The sequence below is a fragment of the Nicotiana attenuata genome, chromosome 10 (genome assembly GCF_001879085.1).
Source record: "Nicotiana attenuata strain UT chromosome 10, NIATTr2, whole genome shotgun sequence".
Classification (NCBI taxonomy): Eukaryota; Viridiplantae; Streptophyta; class Magnoliopsida; order Solanales; family Solanaceae; genus Nicotiana; species Nicotiana attenuata.
Genome location: NC_031998.1, coordinates 34,253,777 through 34,273,432, shown reverse-complemented (window position 1 = coordinate 34,273,432; position 19,656 = coordinate 34,253,777). Strand labels below are relative to the sequence as shown.

The following is a 19,656-nucleotide window of genomic DNA, read 5'->3' as shown; positions in this document are numbered from 1 at the left end:
TTAATGTGTACCTATAAATGTAAAATAAATAGCCATAAAGAATTATGAAGGCAATAAAGAAGTGCAGTAAATTAGGATGGTCAAATTTTCAACAATTATGTCTTTTTTTTTTTCCTTCTTCTATTCAATTACCTCTCCTTTATATCCCTTACATAACGTTTCAATTGAGAATACCATATTTGAAAAACAGTTGAGAATACCATATGCATTCACTGTCTCACTTTTCCACAAATCAAATCCAAATCTTGTGAAGTGTGCATTGCATAAATGGGTTAGATATAAGGATGAGTGAAGTGAGAAAACCAAGGCATTAACAATCCAAGGCCATTCGTAATTTTAAAGAATCATCAAAACTCTTACTATCTTGACCTCCGCTTTAATCATCACCACACCATAATAGAGATTGTTTACTCCAAAATTAGTGAATTATCATGATAGCTTGAAGTGGATTCAAAATACTATATGAATCACTCTTTCTTCACTCTTCAAGTCACCAAAACAAGGAATAAGAAAGCTTTTGGTGAGGGGTTTAAAATATCATATCATGAGGGGAAGCAAAAAGCTAGGGTTAGAAGTTCTTATCAGAAACCACGGCCAATATTACAATAAAAAGAAAGGAAAGGAAATATTCGACCGAATCAAAGCTTAATTTCAGAAGAATATTTCATTTACTTTGTTTCATATATGGTAGGTTTTAATTACTTTATTTATCCTTTCTCTTTTACTACTTCATGCTTTATTTAAAAAATAAGAAAAAATTATAAAAAATCACTAATAACTATCTAAGAAAATTTAAATGTACAAATAAAATATTATTTCCTTCATTTCAATTTATGTGAACTTTTTCGAGTATAAGGGACAAACTAACTAATTTCCCATGTGAATTCGGACATAGAATTTTAAAAGTTTTAAAAATAAATTTACATATATTATAAACTAAATTACTATAAATCAAAATAGTTAGTAACTCAAGATATTTAATAAGTATTTTTTAAAAATGCGCTCAAAAGTAACTTTATTGAATTTCCAAAAAGTAATAGTTTCACATGAAAATGAAACAGAGAAAGTAAACATTAAAATACATAAGATCTATCTCTATATGCAAACACATTGATAGAAGTGAAAGTACTCTCTATTTTAAGTAGGAATTGACAAATATCTCTTCTGTAATATAACAAAAATAATTTCAAAAGGATTATCACTATAGTCTAATTAAAAAATTTGGACGCAAAAAATAAATTATAAAACCGCGCGAAGCGCGGCGAAATGCACTAGTTAGGAAATAGAGGGGAATCAGTTAGTAAATCTAAAGTCACTTTCATTCTCAATAATAGTGATTCTTTTTTTGCCGGTCAAATATAACTATTCGAGTATATTAGATTAAATATTTTCTTATGGTACAATCGAATAACCAAAAAACCAAATCGACAAAAGAATGAATCGAAAGAAAAAAAACCAAATCAAAATTATTTTAGTTCGGAATAGATTTCATTTTTTTCAAAACCAAAAAACAGAAAGGGAATAATGCAAAACCAAATTGAATAATTGAAAACATACCCCTATTAATTGTGCTAGTAAAAATAATATTGTGAGACGATAGTCTCCACTTTCAATCACACAAACTTATTTAGTTACAAGAAGATGCACAACACAAACTTGCAAAGTTGCTATAGCTTTCTACTGCTTGCATTAACGTAGGCCCTTCCTGGACCATGCATGAAAGCAGAATATTTTGTCCACCGGACTGTCTGTGTTATGGGTTTCTACTAAACCAAAGTCCACAAGAAGAATGACCATCACCCATATTCCTCATCTTAAGAAACAAATGAACCACAATCCCACACAAAAATCCCAATGCAGCACTTGACCCAACCAATGAAACTGCTGTGCAAAGAAGCATAACAAAAGACTCTTCCTTAGAATTCATATCTCTTGAACACATAGCTAATTCAATTCCAGCAAACAACAAAAGAACACCTAATACCCCAACAGGAAATTGGGTCAAAACCTTAACCATTGAACTCCCTAAAACCAGCCCCAAAACCAACTTAGCCACACCAAGAAGTGCCACACACCCACCACTCCTACCACCAAATTTGTATTGCCCTGCTAGCCCTCCTGCACCATGACAACAAGGCATTGCACCAAACCAACACCCTATTAAGTTCATCAACCCGACCGTCACCGACACCGAGGTAGCAGTCATTTCCTTTTCTGGAAAGAGATCTGTTGACAGTTTACACACAGCTATAACAGAGTTTAATATAGATAAAGGGAGTTGAGGAATTGTACCCTTAATAAACCCTTGTTTCCAAGAATTTTTGGATATTTTCACAATTTCAATAGGTGATGGTCCAAACTTAAACCCTTTCACAGCTTTAGGCCCTCTTATAATAGCCAAAACAACACCTAATAAAAAGATCAAAAAAGCTGAAGGAAGAGAAAAAATTATTTTCTTTAACCTTTTCCTCCTATTATCATTACCTGTTTCACAAATGATTTCATTCTGATCTTCACCTGCCCCATTCACAATTATAATAAAAATAGCACAAATTAAAGCCAACAACAACCCATCCAACCCGAGCCAATCCCTCTTCGGACTTGTCTTTTTCGACTTGGCAAAGTCTTGAACATTTTGTATGTACTTAACAGCAGTCATAGCAAATGACAGTCCTTGTGCTAGTTGAATTCCCCTAACAACAGAAATAGGAATTAACCTATAAACAAGTTGCATTAATCCAGTAAGACCTAAAAGGAATAAAATCCCAGCAGTGCAAATTCCAGCAGCCATTACTTCTGGTATGCCAAAATCAGGATTACTAATTGCAACAGCTGCAATAGATTTCATAGGCTGGACTGGCATTGGTACACCATAAATAGCACCAGTCACAAAATTGTAAACACCGGTGAATATTAATGTTGTACCAAGATTTAAGTCACTGGCTAGTGTTAAAGCCAAGACTATAGGTATATACGTGCCTAAATCCCCCATTGCACCATTTAGTTCAGCCCATTTTGATCTGAAAATCAAATTCTCCTTCAACTTCAACATATATTTTGCTCGAGTGTTGTCTGTGGATTGTCGATTGGTTGACATTTCTGGGGCTTGAAAATGAGTATTTTCTTGAAGTGTGCACTCCATAATGATGAATATCTTGATATGCAACACATGTACATATATATATATACAACAAAAAAAAGAGGGCAGCAGTTGACCTACATTAAATAAGCCAAGGTCAGTTTTTTTGCACTCTAGGGTCGTTTGGCAGGCGAACAAGTTATAATGATGGAATTATAATACAGGGATTAAATAATAACGGGATTATTTAGTGAATATATGTATATTAGAAGACGTTTGGTTCATTTGACTAAAAATAGGATATACATGGTCTAATATAAACATTTGTTTGATGTATACGAGATAAGTTGGGATAAACTTTTATTTTCAATTTTAACATTGGATTGTTTAGAAAGCTTTGGGGGAAGACCCTTGGAAAATAGCATTTTTATCATTTTAATTTTTATCCCGGGATTAATTAATCTCGGGATTATTATCCGGCCCTCAATCTCAGATAGAATAATACTCAATTGTGCGATTAATTAATCACAGGATTGCTAATCCCGAATTAAAAAATTCACCCAAAAGAGCTACTCCCTCCGGTTCACAATAAGCGTCCAATTTGCTTTTAGCATGCCCATTAAGAAAATACTAAATCCTATACAAAAATACCTAGTATGACTAAACTACCCCTAATTAAACATGTAATGTGAGGAGTAAGAAAACTTTTTAGGGATATGTACGTAGGGGTTATTTTGTAAAAACAAATTGAATTCTTTCTTGATTACATAATTGGACACTTATTTTGAACCAAAATGAAAAAGCAACTTGGACACTTATTGTGAACCGGAGGGAGTATAAAATAATCTGGCATCTAATCCCGAGATTATTATCCTCTATCCCCATACCAAAACGACCCCTCAAAGTCATGGTCAATAAAGTGGGTGAAGAATCATTAGGTTCAGCTTCAAAATTCAATGGAAACAAAAGTTATGTTCATTTGTGTGAGCCTTAGTTGACAGAATCACCTGATAACTGATGTTGGTAGAAGGTAACTGATACTTAATGAAAATAGTCGACATGCAAACAAATCGCCGGTTAAAAATATATAAGAAATTAATGTCTAACTTGGGAGTATAAAACGTCGTTTCAAAGTGATGAGAGGCCATTATAAGATCCCAAAAGAATTAGAAGAAGTGATGAGAGGTCGTTATGGAATGAAAGATATTTGCCGCTGAATGTGGAGAAGGCATTATTCTTGCTTGTAAGTACAAAAACTAATTTTTAGGAATTTTGTTTGATACCAAAGGAGAAACGCAACGAAAAAGAACAATTATTTTTTTGTGGCCAATGTAGACGTGTCATTGCTCTGTGATTATTTATGGTAACTTTCTAAGATTTTTGGCTGAGTCAACTCTACGATTTGACAAACAAGATATGCAAGAGAAAGATATCGTATAAGATTCATATGCAATGAAGGTGTACAAATTATCTACACAGATAAATTACTTATAAAATAGTAACAAATAAATAAATTTCTATATAAAGCATGAATTGGTAACCTGATAAAAAATGGTAAATATTATAAGTTAAACAACCTCGGTATTTCCCAAGAGTATCTATGATAACGACCCGTATAAACGGGAAAATGATACTATTCTCCACATTTTTCTTTTTTGGCCTTTAAATAGTAACGTCCAAATCTTATATTACCCAACAATTTCCAGGTAGTTGACATGATTAGCTGAAATAAAAATCAAACAATAATTTATCGTACTAATGCAAAGGAAAGAGTAAATTCTTATTCATCACCAAATTCGCGGACCAAAAGGTTTAGTTCAAAACTTAAAGCTCTACAACGTCCACAAAATATCCTACTCAAGAAATGCTACTATTGAGCTTCGCTATACGAGAAAATCCCAGATACACGAGAAATAAAATGCCACAAGAAAATTTTTTAACAACAAAAGGCCCAAATTGAATTTATGCAATAAATATCCTGACAAGTGACAATGCAACGTCTTGACTGAGGCCGCAACGTAATTCCCTGCAATTCAGCGCCTAGAGCCTGACCAACTGGTCCTTGACCCACCACCAAATGAGGGCGGCTTTCGTTCGTCACGCCATCTATCAGATGGCCGATCGTCAGGCCTGCTTCCACTGCCCCACCTGTCAGTTTCAGGGGGTGGGGTCTGGCCTGCCCCATCTATTTTTTCTCTTCTGAACCGGGGCACAAACTTCGCGGGAGCAGGTGCAGCAGCTGCTGCTGCGGGAGCACTTCCTCCAGCTTCCGCGGGACGACCTACAATTGAAGGCTCAGCAGGCTTCGGTAACACAGGCGTGGATTTCCGCAGGATCTCCTCTCTCTCCAGCCTTTTTTTCTCATCAAGTTCACGCTCACGTTGCCTCTGCTTTTCTGCAATCTCATCTAACTTGGCCTTCCGTTCAGCTTCCTCTCTTTTCCGCTGCTCGGCTTCTGCAAAATTCTCATAATACTGTCAGAGGATTCTAAATTGATTACGAATAACAACTCAAAACCACAACCCCCCAAAAAGAAAAAGAAAAAAATAGAAAAGGGGGGGATGGGGGAGAGGATAAAAAGAATTTGAGAGCGACCGGACAGTTGAAAATTATAAACGAGACAATTACACATGCACAAAAGGACTTGCAAAGATAAGAGCACACTACAACCAGTATGCATAACCCCAAAAAAGGTCAGCTAACCGCATAAATAAGCAATGACAACAAAATGCTGCTGCTAAAAAGAGCAGCAACCAAGGGATGATCAGAAGCATAAACTTTGGTGAAACACACTTCAATAAAAGCGAAATTCAATGCATAAAATGCATCTTTAACCAGAAGGATACCTTCACGTTTCCGGGCTTCCTCCTCTTCCTGCAACCTCTTTTGTTGCGCTTCCTGGGATCGCAAAAAGAATATCAACTTCCTCCTAGTCTCCCTATCCTGTTTCCTTGACTGAATTATCTGGTTTATTCGTTCCTGTCTCTCATGTTTCAACCTATTGAATTCAGCTTCCCTGCTACTAACAGCTCTTTCTTGGAATATTCTCTGCATAATCAGGCCTATATCAGCTGATGCATAAGGGCAGCATGAATTAAGTGCAAACTATGTCATAAAACCTTTTTGACAGAAACCATGAGCAATTATGTTCCAAAGACCGTGGCTTAACAGAATTCAGTCAGTTGAAAGCGAACTGCTAGGACTTACTTTCTACCTCTAGGCTATATCTTTGGCAAAAGTAAATTGTAGCAATGTCCCTGTACTACAATTTGTTATCAAAACTCATTGTAGAGGAACTCGGTTACCGGTTCAAATCATGTATGTATTTGGTACAGGTCCAAGTAGCTTTTCTGCTAATTTTTCGTGCAGCTTGAAGCAACCTTGTATAGGATTTTGAGCTTCCAAGGGAAAAGAACAAACTTCACTATGATCACCATAACATCTAGTTTCTTTCAACTTTCTACCCTTCCCGTGGTAATTTAAGGAGGCCATTATACAGGAAATTTTATTAAAAGGAAAAATTCATTTCCTTTTCTATTAGGTATATAACCTAAAGCTTAAGTTATCCTATCCGAAGTTCAGAAGTTATGTAATTGGTCCTGTACCAGTTCTGGTTAGACCTACCAAGTTGCATGAACTTTCAAAAGGCATTGCCCCTTTACAACCATAAGCTCAAAGGCTTTTGTCCGAAGATACTATCACATAATGCAATCAACTCATAACATTGAGATAAACAGACCTTGTTTTCCAACATGCGGCCTAGCCTCCTCTTCTCTTCAAGGTCCCCAGCATGTCGTTGTCTGCTCAACTCAATCTCTTGCTGCAAGATTATTAGAAACCCAGATCTGTTAGTCATGAAAAGTTGACCAAAAAGAAGATACAAAAAGAAAATCCAAAATTTTGTTCCTATTAAGTTTTCCAATCGAAAATGTGAAGGAATATGTTGTTATGGTGGTTGGGCAAAACACATGCTATACAGTTCTGCTTTTACGCATACCTGCTGCTCACGTTCATGAAGAGCCGCCTCTTCAGCTAAACGCTGTTGAAATGCAGATTCAATAAGAGGCGCTGCTTCTTCTCTTCTCGCTCTCTCCATATAATCCATAGTTTTCGCAAACTTCAGTAATTTTTTTTCCATCTCTTGCCTCTCCCTGAGTTGCTCATTCAAGGCCAACTCCATGATAACCTGTTTAGTCATCTTTTCCTGCACATAGTTTACCAATGGTAAGATTTTCCATTTAGAAGTCAGCAAAACAACCAAAAAAAAGGTCCAAAGTTTATACGCACTCCATCTAAGACTGGTTTCTTCTTCCTCTTGCTGCGCTTTTCAGCTTCTTGCAGCAAAGCTTGGGCCTCTTCGAGTTCTCGTTCCTCTATTTCCTTGAGAATTCTTTGGGTCCTTCTTTGCTCTAACTCAGCAGCCATCCTTTTTTGTTCCGCCTCTTCAGTTATCTTTTGCATTTCTCGCCTCTTTGTTTCTTCAACTCGTTCCTTTTCAAGGAAATGTCAACAGAAGTTCATCAAACAAGAAAAAAATGATAACAAGCAACTCCAACACCCTCAAGAAGGGAATACCATTTCTAAGAGTAAACGCTCCTGCTCTTCTTTGCGTTTCTCAATTATGGACTTCCGTGCCAGGAGTCTCTTGTGCTCTTTCTCCACTATCTCCGCTAAATTAGAGAGGGCATCCCCTAGCTTGGCAGCTTTCTTCGCAGGGGGATAGATCATTAACCTTGCCTTGCTAAGGGATTCAGCAAAAAGTGACAAGTGATCCCGAAGTCCTTCAGCCTCAATACTCTGGAAACAAAAATATAAATGGACGAGTGACAAATCATTCTACTATTTCTATCTCCACACAAGGCAAATGAGAGGATAAAACAAATCAATCCCAAAACTGAAACATATAATCAGTTAAAACTGAAGCAAAGGAAAAGGACCTGTCTGTCCCTCCAGCCCCTAACCTTCCAAACTAAGCTTCTAGCATGCCAGTATGTCAAGGAAATTCACCAAGAATAGTATAAACGGCTTCATTAAGATTACAGCAGTTCTTGTCCATAAGTATTTACGAAAAACACTTAGAAATGTTCTGCATCACTTGTTCAATTTATTAAACCGCAGAGGTCTAAGGCTAAGTTTAACAGAGAACGAGAGGAAACTTCTCACTTGACACCATTCCCATGCCCCAAAATCCAGAACCAGCACAAAGCAGCTAAACTGCTAAAACTCTACATCAGCAGTCGAACAACTCCTCAGAACTATCCCACACCATTCAGCCCACATTCCATCTACAAGCAAGATATGCATTTGTTTTACGCTAACTTGAGTGTTTGACAGACACCTAAAGAGGCCCACTAATTTACTGCGCAAAAACTTAAAGATGAAGCCCAATAATTTGGTCCCCAGCTATATCATCACTTTCTCCTCTAGGAATGCAAGATTTGTCATTCATGCATAGCAAAACATGGAGGATGTAAAAATACCAGAAAAGGTAGATAAAAAACAAGGGAAAAGCTTAGTAGATGTCAATCAGTGAGCTAATCCAATGGTTTTTATAATAAGGGAGAATAAATCATGTAGCTCAGCAAAGATAATTGATAAAGCGGACAGGATATCTCACAACCAACATAGGAGCACAGAAAGAGGAACATCCAGTCACCTCCCAACGCCCAGGAAAAGAAAGGGTAGGAAAGAGGTTTAATTCCAGACCAGCGGATATAATTGTACCTGTTTACCAAAGAAGACAGCATGTTTCATGTGATCAACTTTAACGGCAACAAAATTATGTCTAACAGCATCAACAGCGATCTTCTCAATAGCAGCAAAGTCAAAGAATGGGATCATCTTAGACAGGTTACCAATCTGGATTGTCTGGTACACCTGAGATACCTGTAAACATAAAAAGAAGCAAAATAAGCACACTCAGAGTTAGTTAAATGTAAGACACAATGCCAAATAATAAAGGACTCTAAAGATAAATGTGATAACCTGCTGGAGCAACCTCAGAGTTGCAAGCTTTTCCAAGGCTGGAACATACTGGGACAGTTGCACTTCAGGAACCGAAGAGGCTGAAGATACCTTACCCCCAAGCTTCGAGATTTTGTTCAATAAGGGTTGTACTTTCAGTGCCAGATCCAAAGGAAGAAACTCATGTTCTAGCAGATGATAAAGATCTTTCACTTCTTGGGTGACACAGGTCATCACACCTTTGGACACCTATATAAGTGAAAAGAAATTAAGAAAAATCAACCAGAACTGCAAGACAACAAAAGAACTAAAAGATGGAAGATTAACCAAATAGTAAGGCACGAGGTTCATCTCTATAAATACACCAAGATATTTAATGCCCCGCGCCCCCAAAAAAATTGAGCATTATCTTTTTATATTAAAATTCAAAAAGACGCCAATATGCAAATATCTAAAGAATTCAGTTGGAGATTAGCTTACCAATTCTGAGAGAATTGATGACCGGGAAAGCTGAAAAGGATAAAACAGAAAGGAAAAGAAGGTGAGAAATTGATAATTAAGACAAATGTTATAAAAGAAACCAACATCAATTTACCACTTCTCTATTTCTATAAAAAAAATCAATTTACCACTTCTCTATTTCTATCAAAATAAACAATTTACCGCTTCTCTATTCTCTGTCTTGGGTTCAACATCAAAACCAATGAGATTGGCCACCCTCAAGCTCCTCTCCTTCTCATTTTCAAGCTCCAGATGGGATGCACCATATAGCTTATCGTAAGGAGACACAGACAGAGCAGCTAGAACAACAGATGATGCTATTAACTGCAAATCCTTCTGGCTTAAGTTCTTATTGAAACTCTTTTGAAAAGAGAAGAGTTTGAGCCATGCATAAGCATGATAAAGATGATTTGATGACATCCAGAATATTTCTGTTAACTTGCCATAGTACACAACCATCAATGATGGTTTAGGGGTTTTTTTTACCATGCACATTAATCCATACACATCTTCAATCGAACGGAAGGCTTCCTGTGTAAAAGGCCAAATAAAGAGGTGACAAACAAATCCATGCACCTTAAAACAAGCTCAAAAGGACATTGCAAGTGTGTAAAAACTTATACGCCTCTCTAATAAGAATATGAATAATGATATCAGAGAAACTAATAGACACCTGCCAAAGCCCAAGTTCGGTTGCAACTTTCAGTTGCTCAATTCTTGTGTCCAGATACAACTGTAGGCTTTCTGGAGCAGACAGATCCGGACGGTCCCTCTGGTCTCTATACTTGTTAAGATTTGCCAAGTGATTCCGGATGATTTCACAAAGCCGACGAAACTCTGTTGTACGTTTATACTGCTTACAGAACTGAAAGGCACGGTGCGCCGTCATCTGAGCATATAAAAGAGAACTTAATTCAATTTAAATTGTTGCACCATCAAAATAATTCCAATTGGAACGAATATAGAAGCTTTTGTCAACACTCAACCACTGTGCAGAAAGCTCAAATGGCACACAGGACAAACAGGCATCAAGTGTAAAATCTGAGTTGCAACAAGATGATCCTATCCTATGATTTTCAACAAAAATAAAACACAGATTATACCAGAGAAAACAGCTATCTGATTAAACAAAGTACTTCGTTAGATAGCAGCCCATCAAATCAAGACAACACCTAATAAGTTAATCCAATAAGCAGTTTATGAATAAGGATTGTTTTTCTGACAAGCAAGTGAAATCATAAGGCAGACTAGTGACTCAAAAGTAAACAAGAAAAAGAGAAAGGATAAACAACCTAGTGTTTTAAAAGGAAAAAGTGCACAAAAGCTACAAGGTCCATGGGGTTGTTAGTGAAAAATCAAGAACCGAAGAAGTGAAGTGCATAGTTTAGAGAAAACTAATGATAACATACATGAATTTAGCACTATTAATAATCAAATTGCAATTAAAACAGCTAATCTCAATATTCAATACAGAATAGCGCAATATTGATCCAACTCTAGAGTTGAGATCCAAAGAATTGATCACTTTGCGTTTGGATCACTTTGCGCATTATTGTTTGAAGCACATATCTTTATTAAGTACCTCGCTTTGCATCGGTTTATCACTTCAAGCGACGAAGCGATGGTTTTCAATAACATTGAAACAACTTGCTCAGTAATTTACTATCTAAACAAGATACTGAAAAGTCAGGATACTCATATCCCTCATTTGATAACATAAATACATGATCATCATTTACAAAGTGTGTGAGATTCCAGGCAGAGGTTGACCCCCCCAATCCTAGAAGAAAAGGAGAAAAACAAACAAACAAAGATAGGGAAAGGGGTACTTACAGCATACAGAGCCTCCAACCTTGAGTTGTTGCGCAAGATCTCTAGAACAGTTCTATATGTCTCCCACAAGAACTTAAACCAGGGTGTGACCAGTTCACGATCAGATCTATCTTTTCCTTTCTCCCCACTAACATAACTCAACATAAGATCTTCAGGTCTTTTATCAGCTTCCAAGTCTTCTACATCCAGAGCTTCTTCTAGGGCCTGTGCTTGATTGCGAGCCAGTTCAGCCCGCTCAGTGGCTAAAAGCATGAAATGCTTTATCACCTCCTCCAATGAATTAATGTTCACTTGTTGACAGACAATACGATATTGAATCAGGCCATCCTTAGCAAACCTCCCCCTTCTCATGTCAACACATAACTCTACATACTTGAACATTATTCTCTCAAGTGTCTTTTGCCAAGCTCTATACCTCCTAGATGTAATCAGATCATGAAGTGCTTGTAGCGCTTCTTGCTTTTGCCCAACATTAATCAGCTCTGCAGCAGGATATTAAGCTCAGCAATGTCAAACTCCAAAGAGAATAAGTGTGTGCTTTTGATTGACCAATAAAACCAATGTAGCAATTTTTTTTGATAAGGACCAATGTAGCAACTTTTTTTGATAAGGACCAACATAGCAACTTAAAGACATACGTTAGAGTTGCTGTTGGTTTCAAAAATTTCTGCTTGCAACTCTTTTAAATTTCAAAACTTTTAAGACGCCTCAAAAATTACCAAATGCTTTGTGACCCCCCCCCCCCCCACAAAACCCCCACCCCAACCCACACAAAAAAAATATTAGGGGACAAGGATCTATGTGACACCCTCGGTCCCTCCCTATATAGCCTATACCAATATCCATTCGCAAATACAGCCCGTCCCAGCCATTTGAGATAATGTCATATATTGCACTCCATTTGAGTAGTTACATGCAATGACATATCTTCAACTGACTAAGACAACTTTTAGTACCAAATTGACTAGAGTATATATATCAATGTGACATCTGTTAAATGGAACTACCAAACCAGATAAAGACAGAAACAACTAACCTTCAGCTCGCTTCAAAGCATTCTCAGGTTTGGCAAAAGTCGCCATTGTGAGGATCTAGAAAACTAGACCTGAAGATGAGCAGTTAGATGAGAAAAAATATCAGGCAAGTTCTTCCAACTAGCAAGAACAACATTATGACATTTAAATACTTGAGTCACATGTCAAAAAATTGCTACAACAAACTCTTTATCAATGAGCCAAAGGAAAAGCAAGAACCTTAGCTTTTTTGCTAATAATAACAAATAGCACTTACTGTTTTGAAACATAAATGGTTTCTTTAGAATCTTTCCCTGGATGAAAAAACTGGCGGCACCATAGATTTTGCAAAAATTACAGAAAAATAAGAAGTTTATAACAGGATAAGTAAATAAATTTCAAATTCGTCCATGTAGCAAACATATAGCAGCTATTTTTTTGGCATTTTCAAATTTTGCAAACCGCAAAAGAAAATCAAGAACATAAACTTTCTGTTGTACAATATAATCTCAATTGTCGTGCAAAATCCTCAGACAACTATCAAGATGAACAATATTCGACAACTGATCAACAATCAACTATGCCTCAATCCCAGACTAGTTGTGGTCGAACACTCTATATCAAACAAAAACAACTATGCCTCAATCCCAAACTAGTTGTGGTCGAATAGTCTATTTCAAACAACAACAACTACTATGACTCAATACAATGTTGCTCTATTTAAGCTCAACTCGTACCAAATAAAAGTAAAAGTGATAATAAGTTAAATATATAAAAGATAGTACTAGTAGTAGTAATAAATAAATAAAGGGTTCTCTAAATCTCAAAATAGTCCGACACTGAAAAAGATTATTCCTTGAAAGAACGATATCAAAAAACCGTAATGCCACATGTATGTGCCATCAACACCTTGATTACAAAGAAAATTATGCCCACTCATAAACTAAGGTAAGAATTCAAATTCACATGTAAAAAGAATTCCGCAAAATAATCATAAAAAACACCCAAAATTACTGATCGCTGAATTCAAACCAAATCAAGAGTTCACTATGCTTAAACCTCCGTTTATTAACAAAAGAAGACCAAAAAGAGGATGGAAAAAATAGAATACTATAAGAAAACAAGTAAAATCATGGAAGCAACTTTGTGATTAAAAAAAGGAGAGAGAGAATATAACAGAAACCTGGATTGATCTATTTGGCCGACCGCTACCTCTGTTTGCCCTAAAACCTGCGAAGAAGAAGCTAAAGGGATGAGATGTTGGGGTTTATTCCTTAGTGACATCATTATATAAGGACCGGTATTCCGTATAGTATATGCTAACTCGGCGGTTCAATTAAACCGGTTCTACCATTTTACCCTAAGCTCGTGGGAAAACTATTGGCGCATACCTTCTCTTTTTTCCCCTACTTTTTGCATTTTTTTACCACCAAAATTTTGGGTTTTGTTTTTTTTATTGCCCTTTTTTTTTAATAACTATGGTCTATGATGATAAGATTTTTACACTCAATACTGAGAGCCAACACTCATCCAATTGTGCAATAATCAGAAAGTACCAAGATACTTGATTGGCATGTAATCTACTTTAATGAAATTGGAATTTGACACGTTTTAGTTCTTAGTATCCTAGATGGTGTTTGGATTGGCTTTTAAAAAGCCGCTTATAAGTTAAAAGCCAAAAGCCATAAGTCGGTAATATCAACTTTTGGCTTTTGATTTATTTTTTTACTTTTTATGCCTAAGGTTGTTTGACCCAAAATTTAGATCAAGGTTTAAAAAATTAAATTTTCTAATAGAATAGAGTTAATCTTAGCCAATATTAATATCCGAAAGATTGTTTAACTAATTTTGTAGCAAGATATCGTGAGTACTATTCGAGTAGCAATTAATAGCAACAATAAAGTAGTATTCAATGACCCAAGAACAAAGATGGTAGCATTAAATAATAATAATGAATGGCACTTATGTAAATAAATGCATAGGAGTCACCCGAAAAAAGGTGAGATTCTTTGATATTCCCTTTGCTAAAGATGGATAGCGATAAGTCTTAGAATCCGGATCCTCCTCGGATCGTGGGAGAAAAGATAGACACAAATCTAAAGAAAAGATGTATCTTATATGTTAATAATAAAGTAAGAATTTTCAAAGAATGTCAATGTATTTTTTTTACAATGAGTGTCCAAACCCCCCTATAGCTACATATCTTTCTATTTATGAGGGCACATGGGCCAAAAAAATCCTAATAGTAGAAATCGGAGGAATATTTACTGGAATACTCTCTTTGAAGTCTTATTCCTAAAACTAGTCGTTACTACTCTGCTAAAGATCGTCCTAGTCCTCGTCCTTGACCTCTCTTGAGTCCTCGACCTCGCCTTCATCCTTTGTTGACGTCAAATTGATAACATGTGGCAGTCTTCGAAGGCTTTCTTAATATTGATTAAGCTCGCATACAATCATGACAATTTTTAGTCAATACAGTTAGTCTCTCCGCTTGTTGAGGTCATCTTCGTGGGCGAGATCAATGAGCGCATAATTGCGTTCATGGTTATCTTCGTGGGCGAGTTCACTGAGCGAATAACAGCGGTCATGATCGTTGTGACGAACAAGCGACGTGGCTTTTTGTGCACCGCATATTTCAAACCCCCAGATTCCCAGGTGATTTGCTGGAACCATTTGGTCCAAGAAAAGAAGTAACGTCATGACGTCATGCGTCATGATGATGCCGATTTCCGACGCATTGCGTCGATTCACGCGTGACCTTTGATTGGCTCTATTGTTTCAATTCTAGTGCCAATTATGATGAATGGTTTTGGGTTCGGTGCCTTAATCTTTATAAATAGGGATTGTTTCCTCATTATTCAAACTTTACGTCCCTTCATACCATATTTGCTCTACATAGATTCCGTTCTTTTTCTTGAGTCTTCTTTGCCTTTTGAACCTTAAATTTCTTTCATACTCTCATCTTCTTATAAACTGCATAACCATGTTTAATCTTTCTTCTAATGTTGATGAAGAGGGCCACGCCATTCCTTTAGCTATTGTGTTCCCTACTCACGGGGAGGACGCCAACGCCGCCGTAGAAGATGAAGCTCTTCCTTCAATGGAGGAGATCATACCCCGCAACCCTGATGCTAAGTTCGATTTTCAACGGTCGCCGGACGTGGTGACCGGAAGTTTCAGTCGTCGATGATGTCTAAGCACTTGGCTGAATTCAAAACCAAGTTTGTCCTTCCCAGACATGTAGAATTGATCCCCACCGGTGAGGACGAAGTGCACGTTCACCGTCCCGGGTATTGTGCTCTCTATGCCTACCCGTTTACCATTGGCTACTCGTTCCCCCTTCTCCCGCTTGTCGAGGTTAAGCTGCGGCACTTGGTGTAGTTGTTCGTGCCCAGTTTCTATAGAGGGACGATGTTGAATCTTCGACATCGTAGAAGCAAATGTTTGGTGGTGAAGATGGACGATAAGGGTAGTCGGTAATTCTTGCTCGACTACTTCTTTGTCAAGACTAAGGCTGTTACGGCCAATGTTAATGGTTTCCCTGAGGCCTGGAATCATCCACATAAATGTTCGCATTTTTAGAATTTACCCTTTCGAGTACTTTGTTTATTCCAAGTCGGTCGAATAATCCTTCTTCTCCTACAGACATCAGTCGCCCTCCTCTTTTGGCGGCACGTCTCAATGACTGGGTTAGGCAGGTTCTCCCCTACACCATGGGGATTCGTGACTGGCCGAGCTTCTTTCAGAAGTTCAAACCAGCCTTCCCCTCGATAGGTAATCTCCTTCTTTTGGTCGTGATAGTATTCATACCGGATTGTGCCGTAGTAAACTTCTATGCTACTTCTCTTTTAGGTTTAGTCAGGGGGACTACAAGAAGGAACTGGGCACCCGTGCCCACGTTTATAAGGAGGAGGGCCGCTATACCTTCCGCCTCCACCCCCGTCTTGGCTACTGCGCCTTCCGCCTCCGCCTCAGCTGTTGCGCCCGCTCCTTAAATGTTTTCTCTCATCGTCGAAGATGATGAAGCCTCTCCCTGTGCTGGGGACCTAAGGCCCGCAAAAGGAAGGTGTGGACGACGGAAAGGAAGTTCCCTTAGTCGTCGAATCAGTAAAAGGTGAATTCACGCTTCGGGAGACGGCGACGATACACATTGACTACACATTGGAGAGGCTAATGAGGGCGTGCCTTTGCGTCCCTAAGGGAGATGGTCGTGGAGAGGACGCTTGGTGACAACTCCGTGTCTGCGAGGCAAGAGGAGGCTTCATCTTCCAGGCAGGCAACAGATGCTTCTACGACCGACGTAGACAAAGGAAAGGACGTCATCAATGAGGGCGATGAGTCAGGTTCTGACATGGACCCCGACGATCTTAGGATGATTGATGAGGGACCCACTCAGATAGAGGTGAGGATGGAGGGAGGCTCAAGGACCATCACGATCCCAATAGATCACGATTTGTTGAGAAATACCAAGGAGGTGGTTCCCGCTCTCGATCCTCTTTGCTCCGACACCGAGGGTGTGACCCTCAAGGAGATAATAACAGTACCCTGTCAAAGAACACTATCGATCTTGCTCTCAGCGTAAGTATGGCTATTGTTCGTTCTCTTCCCTTTGTCTTAACTCGTTTCTAAGTTTTAACTTTTGCCTTTTCTTTGATTTGTAGATGGACATTCTGGAAATTGAGAGTGCTCGAAGGGAGAAGAGACGGAAAGAAATTTATGTGAAGTTGAAGGGTAATTATGAAGAGTACCATGGAAAGTACCGGGGCCTAGCTTTGCGAGGAGGGCGATGTGCCAGCCTTAAGAAAAGAGCTGAAGTTGAAAGACGAGGAGCCGATGGTGGTCGTGGAGAGATCCAGCGTCCTCGAGGGAGCGTTGAGGAGAAAAGAGGAGGAGTTCAAGCTGAGTAGGGCATGGAGGCCCAATGCAGTGACCTCCAGAATCAGCTGGTTCAGCTGCGAAGCCAGTTGGACGAATGCCAGCTTGAGATCGACACTCTCAGAGGGGGGAAGTCACCGAGAAGCAGCGGATGCTCGAGGAGGCAGAGTCCTCTCGATCGGAGTTTCGAACGGAGATGGCGGTTTTGGAGTTGGCGAACATGGCTCTCCGTTCCGAGCGGGACAATATTCTATCTGCGACCGAAGCTAAGGAGGCTAAGTTGGAGGAGAAAGTTGGGGAATTAGGTAAGGAGAACCCTGAGTTGTATGACCGAGTTGCTACTCTCGAGGCCGAGAATGCCTAACTACTTGCGCGACCCTCTACGTCTAATGCCTCTGAGTATCCTAATATTCCTCGAGAGCAGAACAAGGAGTGGAACTACGCTGAAGCCCGTCTAGATGTGATCCATGATTTGAATAAGGCGGGCTCTATTTCTGAGAGGCTCTTGAGGAGTCTCGTATTAAAGCTCATGAGGCCCGGCTCGCCTGTGACTATGAAACTACCACGCCTCAACTTTATTCTGAGGACGATGAGGGAGAGGGTGTGGACCGGCTTGCGAATAGTGCTTGGTATGCCTCTGCTTACGGTCAGGGCGAGTATGGAGAGGGCGTAAGAGGTCGGGATGGTGATGCCACTAGTTTTTTATTTCACTTCTTGTATATTTTTGTTGGCTTTTTCAAGCGCCTTTGTAAAGACTCTTCATCTAAATATCAAAGTTTGTTCTTGTTTCATATGCACTTTTCTTACCTTTGTTTCTGTACTTATTTTCTTTGTTGTTATTTTCTAAGTTGCGATGGCCATGGCGTTAAGTGGTCATGGGTGTATTGGACTTAGGTCGAGTTAGTTGAACATGCATTTAAGTTAAATTGCGGCCAAGGGACGATAGGTGTTTTTCGAGCTTGGACGAATCATACCTTTAAATGGGTCGTGACCGAGGGCCTATAGGTGTTAGTCGAGCTCGGTCGAACTTAACCTTTCATTAAGTCGTGGCCGAGGGCCGATAGGTGTTGGTCGAGATTGGTCGAACTTAACCTTTCATTAAGTCGTGGCCGAGGGCCGATAAGTGTTGTTCGAACTCGATAAAACTTAATATTTTATTAGGTCGTGACCGAGGGCCGATAGGTGTTGTTCGAATTTAGTCAAACTTAACCTTTTATTAGGTCATGGACGAGGGCCGATAGGTGTTGTTTGAACTTATCTAACTTAACCTTTTATTTGGTCATGGCCGAGGGCCGATAGGTTTTGTTCGAACTTGGTCGAACTTAACCTTTTATTAGGTTATGGCCGAGGGCCGATAGGTGTTGTTCGAACTTGGTCGAACTTAATCTTTTATTAGGTCATGGCCGAGGGCCGATAGGTGTTGTCCGAACTTGGTCGAACTTAACCTTTTATTAGGCCGTGGCCGTGGGCCGATAGGTATTGTTCGAACTTGGTCAAAATTAACCTTCTATTAAGTTGTGGTCGAGGGTCGATAGGTGTTGATCGAACTTGGTCGAACTTAACCTTCTATTAGAGCAGTTTAGATAAACGTGCATTTCTATTATTTCGGCGTCGTTGCTCTGATTACATCATTTTTTCCCTTGGGCAATTTTTGGAGAAAGTTATAAATTTTGGGTGTTGGCTGGCGTTTCACTCCCAATCCAAGTATATCTAGTCCCTTCATTATTCGACTTGGAGAATCTTGAGGATTCGGGTAATGAAAAATCTGTCTGCTCTCGTATACTTCAACTTGAAGTGTCCCACTCGTCGTCTCATTAAAAACCTCCTTGAGAAAACCTTAGTGGGACAAAACTCAAGTGAGGGAAAAAAGAGCACGACTCACAAGGCATTTCTTGTTTTTTAGAAGTTGAAGTACTTGAGGTGGCTAATATTCCAATTGTTTGGCAGGGGTTTCCCTTCCATGGTTTCCAGTTGGAACGAACCCTTGTCTGTTTTGCCTGTAATTTTATACGGTGAGTCCTAGTTGGTTCCCAACTTTCCTTCTCGAGGATCCTTGTTTGCTTGGATTTTGGATTTAAGTACGTAGTCCCCGATCTTGAGTAATCGAACCTTTGCCTTTTTGTTGTAGTAACGTTTTGCTTGTTGTTTTTGAGCGACCATCCTTATGTATGCCATATCTCTTCATTCTTCGACCTCGTCGAGATCTTGCCTCCTACTCTCGTCATTGCTGGTACCGCTTTCATGGGAGTACCTCAAGCTGGGTTCTCCGACCTCGACTGGTATAACTGCTTCTGTTCCGTAGATTAGAGAATAAAGTGTCTCTCATGTGCTCGTCTTCGGGGTAGTTTTGTGCACCCATAACACCTCTGGGAGTACTTCCGGCCACAACCC

The 19,656-nt window shown here is 38.9% G+C and overlaps 2 protein-coding genes across 2 annotated transcripts; both read right to left on the bottom strand.

Moving 5' to 3' along the window:
- On the bottom strand, positions 1,526-3,241 carry LOC109233267 (molybdate transporter 1). Its single transcript, XM_019399075.1, has one exon. It carries the CDS (start codon positions 3,140-3,142, stop codon positions 1,754-1,756), a length of 1,389 nt encoding a protein of 462 aa, XP_019254620.1. The 5' UTR covers positions 3,143-3,241; the 3' UTR covers positions 1,526-1,753.
- Positions 4,833-13,660, bottom strand: LOC109233266 (eukaryotic translation initiation factor 3 subunit A-like). Its single transcript, XM_019399074.1, has 14 exons — positions 13,574-13,660; positions 12,414-12,482; positions 11,378-11,859; positions 10,218-10,433; positions 9,707-10,075; positions 9,524-9,553; positions 9,065-9,292; positions 8,804-8,965; positions 7,655-7,876; positions 7,367-7,570; positions 7,077-7,283; positions 6,819-6,899; positions 5,926-6,127; positions 4,833-5,534 (listed from the first exon to the last, which is right to left on the bottom strand). The coding sequence occupies exons 2-14, from the start codon at positions 12,457-12,459 to the stop codon at positions 5,113-5,115; spliced, it is 2,871 nt and encodes a 956-aa protein (XP_019254619.1). The 5' UTR covers positions 12,460-12,482; positions 13,574-13,660; the 3' UTR covers positions 4,833-5,112.